Source organism: Xiphias gladius, chromosome 12 (assembly GCF_016859285.1).
Source record: "Xiphias gladius isolate SHS-SW01 ecotype Sanya breed wild chromosome 12, ASM1685928v1, whole genome shotgun sequence".
In the NCBI taxonomy this organism is placed as follows: domain Eukaryota; kingdom Metazoa; phylum Chordata; class Actinopteri; order Istiophoriformes; family Xiphiidae; genus Xiphias; species Xiphias gladius.
In genome coordinates, this window is record NC_053411.1 from 3,893,887 (window position 1) to 3,914,003 (window position 20,117).

Here is a 20,117-nt window from a genome sequence, read left to right on the forward strand (position 1 = left end):
GTTAATTTGAAAAAGTACTTTGCTGCAGATCATTGGTCACAAGTATAAAACTAATCTATAGTGTTAAGATATTGGTGTGAGCTGTAACTGCAACAGACAGTCAGACATTCCCGAGCAGTCCCTCAAGTTATCCTACACTGGCTTCAAAATTTCTTTCAATTGCTTTACTATTCACATTTTGGCTGAAGTGTGTTATACACAACTCATATAACTATAAGGGATAAGTTATCAATTTCCTACAATATACTGTCTATATGGAAGGTAAATAAGCACAGGCACTTAATTTATTTTTTCCCTGGGGCGTTGACTGACACATACAGTTAGGTATGTATGTATTTGGACAGTCACACAATTTTTGTAATTTTGCCTCTGTACAACATCACAGTGGATTTGAAACGAAGCCATCAAAATGTGATTGAAGTGTAGACTTACAGCTTTAATTCAAGGGGTTTTGACAAAAACATCACATTGACCGTTCAGGAATTGCAGACTATTTTTATACATAGTCCCTCATTTTAAGAGGCTCAAAAATATTTGTACAAGCCAACATCACATTGACCGTTCAGGAATTGCAGAGACTTTTTTATACATTATAAATATAAGAATTATTTCTAATACTTGGATGAAAATCCTTTGCAGTCAATTACTTCCTGAAGTCTGGAACCTATGGACATCACCAAATGCTGTTTCCTCCCCTGAGATGACTTTGCTAGGCCTTTACTGCAGCTGCCTTCAGTTGCTGCTCGTCCATGGGTCTTTCTGCTCTCAGTTTTATCTTCAGTAAGTAAAAAGCATGCTCAATTGGCTTCAGGTCAGGTGTCCGACTTGGCCATTGAAGAATATTCTATTTCCTTGCCTTCAGAAGCTCTTGGGTTGCTTTCACAGTGTGTTTTGGGTCATTATCCATCTGTACTCTGAAGCATTTGGCTGAATCAGATAACATAGTACAGCTCTATAAACTTCAGAATTCATCCTGCTGCTTCTATCGGCAGTCACATCATCAATAAAAACCAGTGGCCCAGTTCCATTGGCAGCCATACATTCCCATAACATAACACAGCCTCCACCATGTTTGATAGATGATGTGCTATGCTTTGGATCAGGAGCTGAGAAGTTTAATCTGGCCTCTTTCTTCTTGAGTGTTAACAGTGGTTTGCACCTTGTGGTAAACCCTCTGTATTTAAATTCATGAAGCTGTCTCTTGATTGTAGACTTTGACAATGATACGCCTACCTCCTCTAGAGTGTTCTTGACCTGACTAGATGTGAAGGGGTTTTCTTCACCAGGGAAAGAATTCTGAGAACATCCACTTTAATTGTCTTCTGTTGTCTTCCAGACCTTTTGGTGTTGCTCCTTCCTTCTTTTTAAGAATGTACCAAAATGTTACTTTGGCCACTCCTAAGGTCTCTGCCGTCTGTCTGATAGGTTTGTTCTGTTTTTTCAGCCTCATGATGGCCTCCTTCATTTGCATTAACATATGTGAACCACATATTGACAGTTACCATGAACAACTACCAAATGCAAATTCAACACTTGGAATCAACACCAGTCCTTTTATCTGTTTAATTTTTCATGAAGTAATGAGGGAAGAGGCCACACCTGGCCATGAAACTGATTGTTAGTCAATTCTCCAAATACTTGATACTTGAGCGTCTGAATATGAGGGACTATGTATAAAAATGTCTGTAATTCCTAAACGGTTAATGCAATATTTTTATTAAACCCAATGTAATAAAAGTGAAAGTCTCCACTTCAATCACATCTTGATGGCTTCGTTTCAAATCCATTGTGGTGGTGTACAGAGGCAAAATTACAAAAACTGTGTCACTGTCCAAATACTTATGTACCTTACTGTATGAATCTATATAAAGCCTACAAACTGAGCAAAGACATTCACATTACCATTCAACAATAGGTTTATCAGTCTATCAGGACAACAACCAATCACTGAATAATAGTGGAAAACCTAACTACCATCCACTAAATCAATTAAAAAAAATAGATTGACTTTCATCAAACATACCTACAGCCACACTGTAGTGAGCACATAATCCGCGTCTGTGTAAATCAGTGACTAAACAAAAGTGTACAGCTTGTGTCTGGGCTTTAGATAGCAACCATATGTAGGATGTAAAATCTAAAATCCGACTGGGGAGCCAGCCTGGTTCCTCTGATGAGACTTTCTGGATCACTGTTCACCTCTCCAAGTTTTTTCAGGGATTAAAATTGTTGTTGTTGCTGTTGTGCTCACTGCTTACAGCTGAGCCAATCAGAGTTTTGTAGGCGGGATTGAGAATGGGGACGTCATCTTTCTTTTCAAGAGTTAGACAATCAATGACAAAAAATGGCCATAAAAACGGGCCGGGTTCTGTTCAAGGTTTCTACCTGTTAAAAGGGAGTTTTAACCTTGCCACTGTTGCCAAGTGCTTGCTCATGGGGGAATGTTGGGTCTCTGTAAATATAAATATAAAGAGTACGGTCTAGAGCTGCTGTATATGAAGAGTGCCCTGAGATAACCTCTGTTATGATTTAGTACTGTGGAAATAAAATTGAATTGAATTGAAATGAAGAATAGATGAGATTGATGCGGCACAAAGCAAATCTTGAATTTGTATATTTCTTGGAACAGCATGAAAAACATCATCTGCTTCTAGCAACACCACTGCAGCTTCTGTGACAACTGAGAATGATGTTGACAGGATGGGAACTACAGTATCTACTGATTGGTTAGTGTAAAATAACCCCCAAACAAACAGATAACAGAAAGTGACTAACATGAACATAATGTTAGAATCAATAGAAGTGTGAAGTGGGAGGGACCACTGGAGGTGTTTTTCCCCCCATTGTGTGCGCCCATTTTGATGTTTGTTTCTTTAAAGGATATCCTCACCTTACTTAAAAGAGAAGCACGCAGCTCTCCCAGATGATGAAAGGATTATATAGGTTTATGTTACAGCCACCAGTTTTAATTATTTCAACTTCACTTCTCAGATATCACTTTTTTTCTGTCATTACAATTTCCATGAGACTCTGCTGCCATTGCTATAGAGTAGAAGCAAGTCAGGGGCGTGAACTTAAAAATGCTCCGTTGTTGCATTTGGCAGCAAAACATTGCACCATAGTTGCTAAAGCCATTTAAAATTAACCCAGATTCTGAAAATAATTTCATTTAATCTGCAGATAGTAAAACCAGTTTTCTCAGCACTGTTAATCTTTAGATTCCACCGGCTGTCAGGCTTGGTGATTGGATTTTTCTTGCCAAAATGCCCCTTGCGAGTCACAGATAGCCCTCCCTGATTTTTTTTTGTATGCACAGAGGCAACTTTTTATCAAAGAACCACACATTTTCTAACACAGTTGTTCCTCTTTTGGTCTGATGAGTCAACCAATTTCATGCCAATCCAAGCCGTAGAAGTGCTTTAACTGTGAGTCATTTTCTATGGGAAAAATGAACAAGATGTTTAATTTTCTAGAACAAGTGGTGCCCACAATCGCTCTTCCTACTTCTCAACTTCATAATGAAGTGAAAAAGAAATGGCAATTTATATTATAAGGCTATTAGTATTATTATTATTATTATTATTATTTTCATAAAAAATAAGACACTGGCAGACAAGCAGGGTAAGGGATCAGTTATGCCGGTCTTTGTTCTATTTTTACATCACATCACATTAACAAAAAAACATTCAAAGACATTATTACATTATTTTTTGTTAGCACTAACTAATTTAGTTACTTAGTAAATTTAATAGCACCTTAGAACAGAATATGACCATTTACAACGCTGTGTGTAAGTATTGCTGCATATATGAAGCCCACATTTGAGCAGTTATCATCTGTGATTTTGATTGAATTTGAGTTGTTTGAGTTCTGAGTCTCAGTAGGTGACTTTCTTTTTCGTATCTGTTTAGCTATGGTACACACATCTGCTCATGCTAAATACCCATTTTTCTTCTATTTATTCTAAACTGCTTTTGCTGCTATAAATATAAAAAAAACAAACAGTACTACTTCCTGTGCACCACAGGCTTTTTTCCAGGACGGACATACCAGACGCTAAATGTTTAGAAGAGCAAATATAAAAGATTTCAAACTGTCTGGTGCCTCTCAGCTATTCAAAATCAATATAATCCTCAAACTTTCAGAACCTTTTGCTAAGTTTTACCAGACTATAACTGTGTCTGCTCTAACCATTTTAAAATAACTTTTTTTTCCCTCCCTTCACTGTTTTATTCTTTCTCTTCGTTGAAGGGGAGCAGATGAGCTTGCCAGGCCCTCAGCACCTCTTTGCAAATGAAAGAAGATATTCCAGAATAAAAAATATTCAGTCACACTGGTACCATCTGTACAAATGATCAGGACTGTGTAACCAAGAATACGCCCCAATAATGATTTTATGTTTTTGTGCGCACCCCAAATTATTGCGTCTTTGTTCATTAAAGTATGTGGATGAGTGACTCATTGGTAATGTCTGTTTATTTTCAAGAACATATCCTTAATGCCATTTTGGGCTATTGTGACGATACACTATGTTTAGCCAGGTACATAATAATAATAAAGAAGAAGTTGTTAAAATGTGCGTACACTAGCTTGAAAGATAGATTCTTAGCAATGAAAAGCACTCTAAAGATGGGACCCTGCCTTTTTTTATGACAGAACATAAATATTCCAACACTCAGAGTCCTTTGCTATTCTAAAATGGATTCCAGACAATTTATCAAACAAGGCTGTCTATAGCTGCCAATTTCACATCACAGACCGCTGCTATAAAAGCTTGTTATACTGTATGCTGAACACGGAAGAATGTTTCTGCCAAGAAGTCTGGAGGCCAGAGATATGATATTGAACTGAGTGGATGGCTACATTTGCCACCTTAGAGTCGTGTTCCATTGATGTCATGTTTAAAGAGAAGATGCAGAAACACTAAACCAGAGACCATTCATCGAAATAAGTCTTGCCCCATGGGCACGCTCGGGAAAGTGTTGTCTGTGAAGGGGCTTTGACCGAACACCTTCATATCTTTTGTCAGCTGCTATCAGAGCACGGCTTTGATGAGGCTATGGAGGCTTTGTTAAGTGACTTTTGATAAATGTACAAGAGGAAGAAAATAAATAAATAATAAACAGGAGTGTATGCAAAACTAAAATTCCAATTTTCTTTGAACTTAGTGTTTGTGATACAAAGTGGCATGAATTGCTCACTCGTGCCATCAACAGCCTCACCTACGCTTCACACTAATTGGCACTGCTGTGTTTATTCAAAATGAGACAGATAGGCCTTTGAAAGGATGGAATCTGCTAAGGTTTGAGATGATGATAAAGGGACAAAGAGTGAGCCGGTCTAAATATATTCAGAATCCGATGAACATGGTTGTCAGGGACAAGCGCGACTGGCTTGCTGACTGATCTCAGATAAGCTTCTGTGGACATGAATAGCGCTAATGAACAAAACTGAATGAGAGGAACACACAGATAATTGGCACCTTGTCTTTGTGTTTCCTGCAACATCATCTAAATTTGTTGGACGGTTGAAGTTTCGAGTATGTAACGGACAGCTTTTAAGGACAAGAGCCTCTGAGTAGTTATAGAACAAAGTGATGACAATAATGTAGAAACAGCTGACATAATGTACATCCAACATAGATATGGAAGAGAAGCTTGCATCTCTTCCAATGATGACGTGGATCACACTTTAAAAATGCCATGCAGCATGGCCTTTTCCTCAACACACAGCTTGTAGCTAATGAAATTGGGTGTGAGCTGGAGCATATTCCTCCCTGGAACACATGCATCTTGTTATTTGGTCTTTTGATGATAGCACTTGGCCTGGATGACCCACCTCTTCCATCTTCCAGTATGTGGTAAAGAGTGCTTCCCTACTGTTTGCTAATTGTTGCTTACAATGAGGGTGATGACTACGCTTAGCATATGAGAATAATCATCATTTCATAAATCACAGCCTTTCACATGCATGTGAAGGGGAGTTGTAAATATAAGTTTATGGCACCCCAAGTTGTTGTGCTGTTACTGCCACAGGATTTCCTTTTCGTTATGTTCCTCCCCTCCTGCAGCCTTTGTTGATCTTTCCGGTGTGCTGTAATTTCCAGCACGTCTGGGGTTTATTCAGCCACATCTTCTTAGAGGAAATCAAAATTGCTGTGTTGATTGGGCTAATAGGCCTAGCCATACAAAGCTTTTCTGTGACTCCCTCTCATGCTGAGGACCGTTTGAACATCTGAATGTGGCTGAGGGTTGACAAGAGGAGGCTCACAAACAACGTGATGTGACTGTTTGACCTTGCAGCTAACGTATGATTTCTTTTGAAATGCATGTGGTTACTCGGCCATGTGGTTACTTGGCCATGCTGTTTAATCTTTCAAATATTGTTATCAGCACTTTGATATTTTGGAGGAACTTTAGAAAGCAAATTAAAAGAACCTGGCAATGCTTCATTACAACACATGGCACCAAAATATCTCCCCGGCTCAATGACTCAAACAGCAGCCTTCTATAGCTACAGTTTCTTCTTTTGGCTTCTCAGTATGAGTCCTTTAAACAAGATGGGATCACAAACTCATGACTGCTCACCTGTGTCACACTGTCCCTCATGGTGGGCGAGCGCTGTTTGCGGGTGGTGGTTGTGGCCATGGTGGTGGTTGTCTCCATGATTGTGGTGGACATGTCAGCCAACGGGGTGGTGGAGGTGGTATCAGTAGTGAGCACTGAGGGCACATCACCCACCAGCCGCAGGTTACCCTGGGTCTGGACATTGGGGTCGCCCTCAGCTGCCAGTTTGAGCACCTGCAGGCCGTTGTAGTACAGACCTGAGATCTGGCCCTGGAAGTGGCGCCCCGTCTCTCCACCGCCACCAATTTTGATGAATGCCTGGCTGTTGAAGATGGTCAGCTGGCGACCTGATAAGTGCAATATGAGGAGAAGGACAGAGAAATGGAGGAGAGAGGAAGTAGAGGTAAGAGAGACAGCAAAGAGGAACCATGGAAAGAGGGGAAGAAAAAGAGAGAAAAGGCAAAGAATATAAATCAGTCATGGTGTCTGGGTGAGCTTGCACATGGACCACAAAGTAATACACAGGCACAGTGTGAACAAGGGCAATAGAGGGATTGTTTCAATCACATGAGATTTCCTGGGTAACACTTTAGGGAGATTGGACCCTGGGCCGCTGCAGCTTCAGCCATTATGGAGCTGGGCACGTGTCACTTTCCCAGAAAGGCAGCCTGAATCTGACAGTCAAATAGATTGCAGGAGCAGTTGTGGCTTGACCCTGAGACTGAGAGTTCACATCGAAATGCATCTAATTTGCCCCGAGATAGAATGTATTAAAACAATGCTAGGTCTGTGTCATTGACCTCCAATGCACCTGTGCTGCACGATGATAAAGTACCTCTGCCAGCAGAAAAAAATGTCCCCCCGTTCCGCTATCCAAAGGAGGAAAATAAGATCCTCATTGGAAGGAAATGTTTAATTCAGCAGAGGTTGTCTCTCTCTGTGGTCATTACCATTTATCTGGATGGATAGATGGATGAAGGGAGGATAGGGTCCACCATTTAACCAGGGTCCAATACTAATGTGTTACCAGGACTTGTGGTGAAGGGGTGGAGTTGGGGTGGTCTGACAGGTGTAGTTTTTCTCGCTGGATTTTCTTCAGCTGATGTCAGTTAAGGTTTGGTTGATACTTTTTTTTTTTTTTACCCCATGTTTGCACCCTGGCTCTCCTCGGTGACATCCCCCAATGCCACTTGGACTGATGCACACTATTATGAGTCATGTGGATACGGGGGAAGGATGGGGAGAAGAGTAGAGGGAGGGGTCATTATTGCAGGATACTGTTGGAAGGCTGTGGGTTAAAAACAGACCTGATGAGGTAATTACTTAGAGGAGAAGGACGGGAGAAGGCAAAGAGCTTTTTTTTTTTTTTTTTATGGATTAATCGATCCCTGTAAGGAAAGAGGCAGTGTGTTTGTTTGTGAAAGGAATACTACACTAATGTGTGTATTTGAGAGTGAAATATAGACTCTCTAGTGATGACAGACTACAGACCTCTGAAATGAGAAACCCCTCTGGCCTGATTGGATTGTGTGTTTCTGTATGTGTGGATGCATGTATTTAGATTTATTACTCCTTACACAGGTTTGAGAGACTACTCCTCGGTGCTTATGTGTGCACATTTGCGCCTCATGCACATGTAATTTGCTGAAAATGGCTTCTGTCTGTGTAATTGTGTATAATGATGAAAAATGAATCTCCTGAATGTCTTTTGAATGTTGCTGTTGTCTTCCCTCTGCGATTGCTAGCCAACGAGGACAGCCTTCTCCTCATCAGCATGGAGGCACTGGGGACAGGCCAGGGCCCCATTTGTTTTCAATAAAGAGAGTTGAAAGGGGGACTTCATCACTGTAATTACGATTTACTCTCCGTCTGTATGGGCGCAATCGCTCTGATGTATGTGTAACACCCATGTGGGTGGGTCTATCAGACAAATGTCTATTAATGCACATGTATGTCTACGTGTTGGTGTGTGGGCGTAAAACCACATCTTCAGTATATGTGTATCTTTAAATTTTCTACAGAAGTGTTGGAGTAATAAATCTATTCCACTGAGATGGGCTATTACACATGTCATCCCATTATCAGATCATTAGGCCCCTCGGGGGCCCACAAGGGACCTAACTTTATAATGATGCGACTTAATGTCTTGCATATGTACTGTTGACATAATGGCTGATTCTCATTCACTTATCTCAACACTTAGCATGTTTGGTGTGGGAGTGTAAATAAAAGGAATGGGAAAGACAGATTGTCAAATTGGTGACATCAGCAAGGAAAATACAGGAGATTAACCGAACTTGTGTACATACAGAGAGAAACATCACGATTGAGAGAACAGGCAGGATAACACTCAGAAATGCACAAAAACATTTTCATCCCACCTCATGCCCCCCCGCTTCCATTGTCCTTGACAAGAGGACACATACTGTACATACACACCGACACCGACAAATCAGCCCGGAGGGTCTCCCATTTCAAGCAGCCCCAGGGGTTTGTAACACTTCCCAAAGTCAGTGCACATGCATTAGCGTATTGTGACATATTTATTAGACTGATACTAATACAGCAGGTGACAACGTCCTCCTGCTCCAGCCTTGAGCACGGGAGAGCCCTGTGACAGCCATTTCTGCGCACCTCTCTCTCCCATCTGAGAAAGACGAAAGGTGCCCTCTAGACCAGATGAAGGGAAATCAGTGTTTGTTTTTGTAGCTGTCTGGTCAGGATGAGACTCTAACAGGGCCTGATGAAGTTATTGTTTCAGGGTCTGCCAGGTCAAATCAAAAGTGACATGTGGCTTTAGAGCCAATTTTTGCAGCAGGCATGAGTGGGGTGTGGTGGAGGGGTGGGAGGGTAGAAGAAGGAAGACTCTGCATGACAAGCAATCACATCGCTTAATATGACAGAGCTGGATGTGGCACTGCTGCAGAGAAGAGGGTGTGCGTGCGGGTATATAATAACTTGTGAAATATGTCAGTGAAATGACCTTTATGTGTGTGATAGTTGGCCTTTTCAAGTAGTGTGTGTTTGCCCAACATTTATTTACACAGGCCTTTCTCTGTGTGTGTTTATGTGTGTTGACAGCTGTGTGTGTGTGCGTAGCAGACAGCCCAGCACACAGGGTTTTGCACATTGATGAGGGCTCTATCGGACCAAATTGGTGCAATTGGGTGGCTGCTGCCTCGCCTCTCTCCCCCGTGTTCTTAAGGTGATAGGTATTTAATAGGCAGAGGCTTGTGGACGGGAGGGGCCGGGCAGGAGGGTGAGCAGTTGGGATGTGTCGGGGGTGGCAGGCAGCCAGCCACTCATTATAAAAGCCACTTAATTAACTGCAGTGCAGCGACTGGAATGGTCAGGCTTCGGCAATGAGCCTCTGCAGACACTGAACTAAAAGAGTCAAGCTTAATCTATCTTTTGATCCGTGTATCCATCAATTGGTTTGTCTGCCTGTCTATCTACCTATTAGGACTGGGCAATATGGCCAAATAAATAATAATCTCAGAAATTTTTAGGTTTAGAGACAATCCTAAATTTTATTTGATTTTTTCTACCTATAATTAAATATATATATTTTTAGGTCTTCCTGTGTAAGACGAATGAGCAAAAATAAAAGAATATCAGCACCAATTGCAAGACCAACTGCAATGCATATTTAACCCAACTAAGGCCCTGTTCATACCAGGCATTAACGTGCATCTTGGGTGACCCTATCACAAGTGGACAGCTTTAAGTACAGGTGTGAATGCACCCAAGACGCCTTGAGATCCGATCGCTCAGGCCACATTTGGACATGGTCTGGGCCACATATGGCCATATTCTTTTAGCAGTGTGTATGCAAATGTGTCCTGTGCCTGCATATGGCAACATCCTCTGCATAAGCAGATGTCCATACTCATTTGCAAACAAATATAAGTTGTAAAAATCGCGTAAGCTGGCATTGTACACGATGTCAGAAAATTTCGAAGAGCCCTGAGAAATATATAACCAGTTCGTCAAACATCTTGGGTGATTTGGTTTGTCTGGAATACACCAAGGAATAGAACCAGTCTGTATTGTATTGTTTTGATTTCTTCTTCTTCTTTTAATTTCCAGCAAACTAGGGACGGCAAGTGCATCGCTGCCTCCCACTGGTTGAAAACAACGCATCTGGTCTTGGGAAGCGGAATTGATGTATGTGTTTATTTGCATATAGAGTGGGGAGGTGAGCTCTGACCCCAAGTGGTCACTCGTGACGCATGTGGAAACGCATTCTAAGGCCAGGTGTGAACTTACGTACTTAGAGCTGTCCACTCGTGATCGGATCACCCAAGACAAATGTTAATGCATTAAGCACAAAGTGTAACTGAAGCTGATGGGAATTGGTACTAAACCAAAATTACAGTGTTCACCTGATGATGGCGCTAGAAGAAAAGGTACGGGATAATCAAAGTTATTACAGTTCTTCCTGAGGAAAACATGAATGTCTCTACCAAATTCCATGGCAATCCATTTCAGTCTATCTATGCATCAATCCATCCTCAGGAAGAACTCTGTGAAAGGTTACTTCTTTTCTTTTTTCAGTTCTGTACACCCTCTACTAAGTCTTTCAGTCCCGATTACTTTTAAATCCATATCGCATGTTCTTATAAAATCCATAGGGGGAAATGAATTGTACAAAGAAGCGCACAGTGCCCCTCAAATTTGTCACAACAAAAGCGGAAAAAAAAATAGCCCTGGATAAAAAAAGCCCTGGATAATGACGGGAAATGCATAGAAACATGCTGGAAAACTGAGAGCGAAGCAACATAAAGAGTGGAGGAGAGGCCTGAGGAGGACTGAGCAGTCAAACATACAGTATATTACTTAGTCATGTTAATCCAAAGGTTAAGTAGAGATTGGTAAGGATTGTATGTCTTTTTCTGCCCATTTCAAAGGTTTTCATGACTAGAAGTCGCGCTTCAGAGGTTCTGCAGCTTGGTAAATCTTTGCTCCAGTCCTACAACCTGGAAAAACATAGTATCCTGGTTAGGAGCTGCATGCTCTTTGCTGCTTAAATAGAATGTAAAGTCATTGTAACTGACTTTAACTTCAGTATAACAACAACGTTTCAAGCAAATCATCACTATTAACGATACCTAACATGTAATTTTCTTTTTTTGCTACTGACCATAGGGCAGCTCCTGAATTATCTATTCAAAACTTGCGAGAGAGAGAAAGACGATGGAAGAGGTTGGACAGGGACTGAGAGAGTAGGGACATGAGAAATGACAGGAGCGAGGGAGGATGACAGACAAGGAGGACAATGAAAGAGCGGGCCTGCATGAGGATAGAATGTCAAAGAGACGGAGTGAGGGCATGGAGGGAGGAACACAGGGAGTGGATGACTGGCTTGATAAAAACTACAAGAGGAATGACACAGTTAAAGACAGTGACTGAGGAAGAGAGACATTCAGTAATACACACGAGTAGAATGGTAAGAAAGAAGTAGAAGGAAAAGAGGTGAGGTAGTGAGACGAATAGTAAAAGAAAGCAGAAATAGGCACGGGAAAGTGCACTGAAGAATTTCCCATGTAGATGATACTGAACCCCTGGTGAAATGCCTCCAGCTTCCCACCCTCAATTTCAAGTGCAGTCAGCTAATCACATGGTTCACCTTGTGGTAATGACATGGTTTTATGACATGTACCTGTCTTAGGCTGAGGCCATAGCTTCCTGCTGTATGTCTCACTGCATCCCCATTGTTTGACCAGGAAAGATGCTCATATAGAGGAAGTGGGCATACATTTACACAGGGGTGGGAAGAATACTACAATAACATGCTCAGCTAGACGTGCTGTCAAAAATACTGGTGTGAATATAGACTTATTGTAAAGAAAAGTAAAAAGCACAGAACGTAAATTAGGGGTCAGCCGATATGGTTTTTTTCAGGGGTGAGCCTGAGAACGGATATTAGGAACAGATATGCATTTGCAAATCTTGGTGTCTAATCTACTGCTACACTAAGTCTATGGACACTTGCCGAGTTGTCCGGGTGTTTCTATTATTTTGTCCACCCCACTTATACCAATGAAGGCAGGATATTTATCCTGTTTCTGTTATTTAACAGAAACACCTCTGTAATACTTAAATGCGATACAGCTAGGCAGCACCACACACTACATCCTCCAAAATGATCATACAGTTGATTCAACGACTCTGTAAAACAAATTTAATAAAAACTGAACATTATAACTTCATGAAGGAGGATTTATTGCAGGACTGTTGTATTACGCTGCATTAGTTTTAGCTAGGTGTACCTAATAAACTGCCAACTGAGTGGGAAAAATACCAATGCATATACGCCTGGTAGCATAAACATGTTCTTTAATTTATTACTTTTAATAAATTTAATACTTTTATTACGCAAACGTGTTTCTCTGTGCCCGTAGCCTTCAGGACTGATAGGCTATTTCTCTGGACATGTAACCAATTCGATAATGCTATGGGTGGGACATTGCTCAAGACTACAGAGTGGTGACTACGCAGAGAGAGGTGGCTGCATCAGAGCACATGTTTAAACTAATCTACTCTATTGTTGATCCAATTTAAAAAAAAAAAAAAAAGGTTCTGATAACCTTAAAAATGCGGAATATCAGATCCAATAATCCGTCAGACCGATAAATGGTGAACCCCTAATGTAAATTATACTTATTGTGTTACAGAAAAAGTTGGGTACTTTGTAAGGGGTGGTGTTAAGGGATAATTCTGTGTCTTCTAACAGTAATGATAACATTGTAATCACAAAGTTCATAGCTGAGAATGCTGGGAATGCTCTGAATTCACTAAAGAACTCACTCATGTCTGATAGGGCGGGAAACACCAGAGGTCAAACAAACCCCAGGTGTATCCAAAAGTGCAGTATTTGGAAGTGATAAAAAAGGTGAATGATCCCAAGTCCATCGTAAACTGTAGCCGAACACGCAGTTTTCCTGTGTAATGGTGAAGAGGACCGAGTGTCTCTTCACCATGATACGAGATTATGACCTCCAATTCAGGCATGCTCACTTACTTTTTTACATGCAAATAAAGTGGTTTAGATAATATGGCTAGACTTTTGGATTGTTTACAACCTGTCTGATTATGTCACTGATTGTGATCCTTAATCCATCAGACTTTGTAGTGATGTCACCTTGCTCCCAGATCTTGGCAATTACTCGGGTGAGTCCAATGTGAACATATCAGATTGGAATGATGGCCAAAACTAAGAAAATATGATCAAAGATGTAACAACCCAGAGGCATTCCATTTTTGGTTCTGTCTGGTTTTGTGGAAATGTCTTTTTCTTTAAAAAAAAGTTTAAGTTTCCGTAGGTGGTCCTCTTTTCATTGTCTGTTCAGTCTCTCTTTATTCCATCTGTTGCAGTAAATGTAAAAGTCATCACATCCTGTGTGCTTGAGGATTTTACTAATGACAGACCAGACCGTGAATTTAAAAGCTTTTATCAGTTGGGTACTTATTGCATCACTTGTGTCTGATGTCGGGTTCAAATAGAGAGCAGATTCCTATTCATTTTACTTCTTCAACCAAAAGTAAACTGTCATAAAAGCTGTAACAGGAGTAATAGCAAGTTTCCAGTTGCAGCTTTGCATCGATGCGCCACCCTCCTGGTCTTTTTTTCTAAACAGGGAGAGAAATGGCTCGTCTCAGATGAGCTGTAGTCGGTAATTACTAGCTGAATCGAGCCAAGCCGGGGAGTGGGCTGTGCTTGAGCCACGCTCGGCTTGCTAATGCACAGATTGCTTGTTGGAGGCTGTGAAATAATGGCTGTCTGTCTGCCATGGGTTACTCCGACTGTAGGTGGAAAGCAGGGGCGGGAACGGCAGCTCGATACTGCGCTCTTGCCAGGCGTAGCCCCTCCCCTGGCTGTGAGCTAACCTGGAGGGGGTGATTGTTGTATGAAGGCAGAGAGAGATTGGGGGGGGTGTCTAAGTGTACCCATCCTCGTTGGAGGGGATATGAAAAGGACTGCAGCTGGAGAGAGCCGTATCTTTTTCCCACCGCCGTCGTCATTACGCCTCCCTCATCCTCCTTCTACTCCTGTTATCTCACAGAGAGGAGGGATGCCATATGGTTGCAAGGAGCTTCTGTCTGAAATGTTTTCTTTTAGCTGAGTTACAGGGTGGGAGGGATGGCCAAGAATTCACCTCTGTCAATACGCTGCTTTGTGATGTGCAGCACAGAAAGTAGGATCGTTTCCACGCACAGTCTTTATGAGTTTGTGTTCACAAATCCTTCATTCACCTGCTGAATTTCTAGCATCTGTATCAACAAACAAGAACACCCCCTATTTCCATTTTTTTTTCTCTAAAGAAAAAAAGACTAAGGAGAAAGAAAGCCAAAGAAGACTGGAGCACAATGGGGGTGGGGTGGGATGCTGACAAAGTCAATTATGAAGTGTTCCCAAGTTATCTCCTTGGCACAAGGCTCTCTTTGGTAATTAAGAGCGTTTTGCTTTTTTACTCCTCAGAAGTTGGGCTGGTTTGAGTAGAACACTATGAATTAATTGTGTTTGACGATGGAGATGAGGGCCCAAATGCAGCATGAAGTTAGCCGGAAAGCTTTGTGAGGCTGCGTGGAGCCCTGAGGTCCTTGAAGGCAGTTGAGGGCGCCGAGATTGTGGCGGCGAATCTGCAGGACTCAGGAGACAGTAGATTGGATTTAATCAGATTTGGCTTTATCTGTGATCCTATATCTGTTTGTAGATCTTAAACAAGTGATACTCTTGCAGGAGAGATGCAGAGAGCGAGCACGGTGGTTAGCTTGGGAAAATCTTCTCTCTTTTTATTCACTCCAGCTGTGACTGTGCTTTTTTTTAGGCCATTTCATGGTAGGGGACCATGAAATAACAGCAAAGTGTCCCTTCTTTTCAGCAACAGAGCTGCTTTCATGCAGCCACTTTTCTACTCACGAGCAAGCATGTTAACATTCATACCGTTTCCCCCTGCTTCCCTCAAATATGGCCCTAATAGCGCAGAGAGATCGAATGTGAAAACAAGATAGTAACTCAGCAGGATACAAAGCTCATCATGGGGGCAACTGAAAAACAGACTCAGACAGATTTGCTCTCTGTTGACTGCGGCCTGATGTGAGAGAATTTCTGAACTGAAACTGGGATCATGGAGAGCAGATCTGGACCACTGCCTGGCCTGGAGATGTTGATTTGGGCTCTGGCCTCACACCAAGTGGGAGGACTTGATTGCTTTCGATTAGGGAATGGGGGAGCTTACACCAGGCCATTAAACACTGAACATTAAACCTGGTTCTTCAACTTGCTTTTTAGGCCACAGAGGCCTGGTGTCCTAGTATTCCTCCTCCTCCTCCTCCTCCTCCTCCTCCTCCCTGCACTCATGTAGCTCAACCCGGAGCTTGATTGTCATGCTGTTGGGGAGCTCCAGAGGGACACACTTCTCGCCAGAAGATGAGGTAAAGCTCCAATTCTTTGGGGAACTTTATTTGCTTCCTTGCTCATCTGCTAACGGGAACAACTACGGGAATTTGATTCCTGCTGGTTTATTGTAATCTTTATTTTCTAGTGGAGCTCCCTGGTGAGTTGGAAGCTGAGACACATTAGTGGCCTTCGTTGTTTCTAAAGAAAAAGAAACAACGAAGGCCAATGCTTGCCAAGTTTTCGGTGAAAACCTGGGATGACAGATCCATCACGAGGAGAGAGAACGATGCAAAGAAAAGGAGATGCATCTGAGTAACTTTTGGGTCAGATAGAGCTGTTGAAAACTTTTGGGAGTCTGATTTTTCCCCTCCATTGGGTCCCTGTAATGGCTGCCATTTTGGATTTAGTCAGCAGGCACAGAGTCGGCCAGAGATGCTCACTCTGATCTGCCTCACACACAGTAGGAGAGATGGGATAAGGTCTTCGGAATGAGATGCAGTGACACAGTGCAGCTCTCTTTTAGGACACTGCTGGCTCCAATCACTGTCATTATATCCTAGTGTGACTAAAATACTCATTTGTGAGAGTGATTGTGAGCGATTAGTGTTCTTATTTTGCTTCTGTCCATGCATGAGCATAATAGTTTGTGAGTCTTAAGATTGATGGCACTGTTATAGGGCAGATGAGATCTGAAAGATGTGGAGGTTTTCCACGCTTGTTGAATTTTGCAGAATTGATGAAACATTACAATTTACTTGGAAGGGAGACCCGTGGGGCTGATTGTGTTGTGCTCTCTGGTCAAGAGCTCTGAAGCATGTTAAAACCCTTTGAGGCACTGATGTAAAAAAATCACCAAAGATTAGAGACCAAAACCCCATATTTGTAACACAGCTGGGACCGTTAGTAAACATCTTTTCCAAGAGGAATGATCCAGGCTTTTTACCACACATGACAGTCTGTAACTCCAATTCAAATGTGCACACACCCTTCACCCAGAATAGCAAACACACACAACTCAGACACCGAAGTGGTGAAAACAATAAATGTTAAAGGGACCTTTCTTCAAATACATTTTTCTTAAATGATCCAGAGCAGGTGCATCATTTTTGAATTTGGTGTTCATTTATTTGTTGTGTTTTAACCCTCTGAGTTTTGCATGACATGGAAGTGGAAACAAGGAGTAGAAGTTGCCACTTGGATTTTTTTTCTTCCTTTTAACAGTAGTTAGAACTTAGTTAGCTTTTTATTTAGTTTTTGTCCCGAGCGATCACCGCAACCTGTCCAAGTTCTTCCAAATGCTGACATACAGGTCCAATTGCATTCAAACGTTAAACATCATTTATAACAAGGTTATAACTGAGGACTCTCTGAATTTGTCACCAGCTTGGCAAAGCTGGAAGATTTACCAAATTGTTTCAATTTATGACTAGCGGTGGAAAGTGGGGAGTAATGAGAGAAGCCCTCAGTGGTTAGTGTGAGCGGAGTTTGATTTGCTGTTAGGTGGTTAGATTCTGCTTAGAAGGTTCTTAGCTTTACAATCTAGCTGCTTCCTTATCAAAGCAACAAACAGCTTTAACCCTTTGAGCGTGGAAATGTCCGCTAATCCCCCTCATTATCTAGACTATTATTACCTTTGTTTTTCCAAAACCACTTTGCCTCTTCAGTCCGTGATGTGTGTATACCCTTTTTTTTTTTTTTAAAGGAATCCAATCAAATTAACAAATAAGCGACCTTCTGCATTTTTCTGAAAATGCGTCCTGATTAAAGCCCTCACTTGAGGTTTGATGGAGATTATTTGTTTATTTCCTCTCCCTACTTTCTCCCAGTGCTCTAATCTAAATGATTGGATGCAGACTCATTTCAAACTATAGAAGAAAGAGAATAATGCATTCAGTTTCAAGCTCATTCTCTTTAGAGTTTCATAGCATGCACAAATCATTTCATAAGTGGGTAAGTCATTTTTTATTGATCCAGTTTTTCATTCAACTTTCATCTCCCTAGCCTTTTTGATTCTGATTTGTGTCCTAACCACCCTGAGCAGAAGTGCACTCCCTGACGCACCGGAGGAGAGCAGAGAAGTCACTTCATAGGAGCTGCAGATGAATGCAAGGATTGTTTTGTTTCCATGAAATAAATATGCAAGTGCTTCGTGTATCTTGTTTGTCTTTCGCATGAATACTTCATTTTGTTCTCTGAGACAATTTTTTTCTTCAGAATCCTCTGAATCCGTTCAGTATTTGTTCACAATACTGATTCTGGGGAGCCCGTGAGCCAATTGGCTAATGTTTAAACTCTTAATTCATGATAATTTCAATACATCTCTAATGTCAATTAAAAAAGATAATGCAAACCTTACTGTAAGGTCTCAGAGCTTTCGACATTCTGATAATCTACATAGAACCATTCATTTGTAGATTCTCATCCCTGCTAAATGGTAGTGTATGTGCTCATTACCATCTTTCTTGATCTTAAACTACCAGACTTCACAATATGCACAGTGCATGAGAAATAAGTGCCTGCAATGCCTTTGCTACAATGCAGAAACTATTTTAAGATTCAGCTCCGTTTAGCTGTTTTATTTTGTGATTCATTTTATACCTCTGTCTTTTTTTTTTAAAGAATCAACCACCTTCAGCAGCACAAACACATGGCACATAACAAAGACAAAGGGGTTGGGACATTTGGCACTCAAAGGGTTAAAGAATCATCACTTTGATGGGACCACATTCGACACTTATGGCACTAGTTATGCATGATGTCGGGTGGAACATGGTGCCCACACGCTACAAAGAATGCAGACTAATTACTGTACAAACACTTCAACAGTCCCTTTAACTTTTAGTGACTTTCATGGGGGATTCTTTTTTCTTAAAAATCCACTAATAAAGTCATGTTTTTTTGTTTTGTTTGCATGAATAATTAAATATAGTCAATGCAAGTTCACATTCAGCCAACAAACGACACAGGAAAGAAGCAAATGGAATCAATAGGCTATTTACATGTGGTCAGGTTATTAGGGGGTTATGTCGGGTTATTTGGGGGTTAATTCTCTGAAGAGATGCAGCCCCAGTTTAAGGTGCTTTGGATATGGTCCCCTTGATATCTACACACCAATGCTAGAGAACTGTGTTATTACTGAGCACTATACATATGCTGTAATTATTTTCTTTGAATGCCAATTACAGCACAATGAACAGCTTTAACTAGCGAGCTAGTTTGTAAGGGTATAGAAAATATGGGATAGAAAAAAAATTTTCAACAATGCCTGAATCCCAGGTTTTCAGACGCCAATTGAGAATAATTTGAATGAATGAGCTACGATGTATCAGCCAATCGTTACTAAGCATGTTAAATCTTTGGTGGATTATAGGGGACCTACAGTTCTGTTAAAGAGCCAAATCACATTCACCCTTCTTGCGTGGAACTGCACCTCCTCCAGAGTGGTGGTTAACGGTAGGTTAGGCGGTTAGACCATTAGTGGAGTTAAAGGGATTTTATTACCTTTGTCGAGTAGCCACTCGTCAACTACCCGACCAAGTCGGTATGGGATTCTTTGTCTAGCAATAGCCAGGCGCTCATTATCAAAGTTCCCTTTAAGAAATTTGGAGAAGACAAATTAAGAGAGGTTACAAAAAAATCTGGAAGTTGAAAAGTTAGAGGTTAGAAGGGCAACATGGCAAATGTTTAGCAAGTTATGTACTTTAAAATCAGCTTTAGTTAGGACAGGAAGAACTTGAGGATGTGTTTTTGGGCTGGTTTGTTTGGTTAGACAAGTTAACAGCATTCTAGTTACCTTGAGTTTAAATGATTTTTAAATGTAGTAACAAGTTAAACAGATTTATGCATTATTTAGATATAGTATGATTACATTTGTAGAAGTGGATAGCTATCCGCAAAGTGAATAGACCTTAGAAAGAAATTAGCAGTAATGAAGTAAATTAGGCTAGAATCACACACAGAACCAGCAATCATTGAACAACAGAATTACTACACTGTGAATGCATAAAGCAGAAAAAGACACATCAGTGTAAGCAATAATGCATTATTTCACATGAGCATGGGTTAATCACACAGTACTAAAACACATTTCATGGTTGTTTCAAAGAAGACATATTTTAGTTCCCATTGCACACAAAGAGTCAGTGATT

The 20,117-nt window shown here is 41.1% G+C and overlaps 1 protein-coding gene across 1 annotated transcript in view; it reads right to left on the reverse strand.

The window, feature by feature from the left end:
* Positions 1–20,117, reverse strand: part of nrxn2b (neurexin 2b) — a 556,614-nt gene that overhangs the window by 17,314 nt on the left and 519,183 nt on the right. Inside the window, exons 19-20 of the mRNA XM_040140983.1 lie at positions 19,471–19,560; positions 6,588–6,913 (exon numbers count right to left, since the gene is read on the reverse strand). Of these exons, the coding sequence (XP_039996917.1) occupies positions 6,588–6,913; positions 19,471–19,560 (416 nt within the window). The remainder of the gene's footprint in view (positions 1–6,587; positions 6,914–19,470; positions 19,561–20,117) is intronic.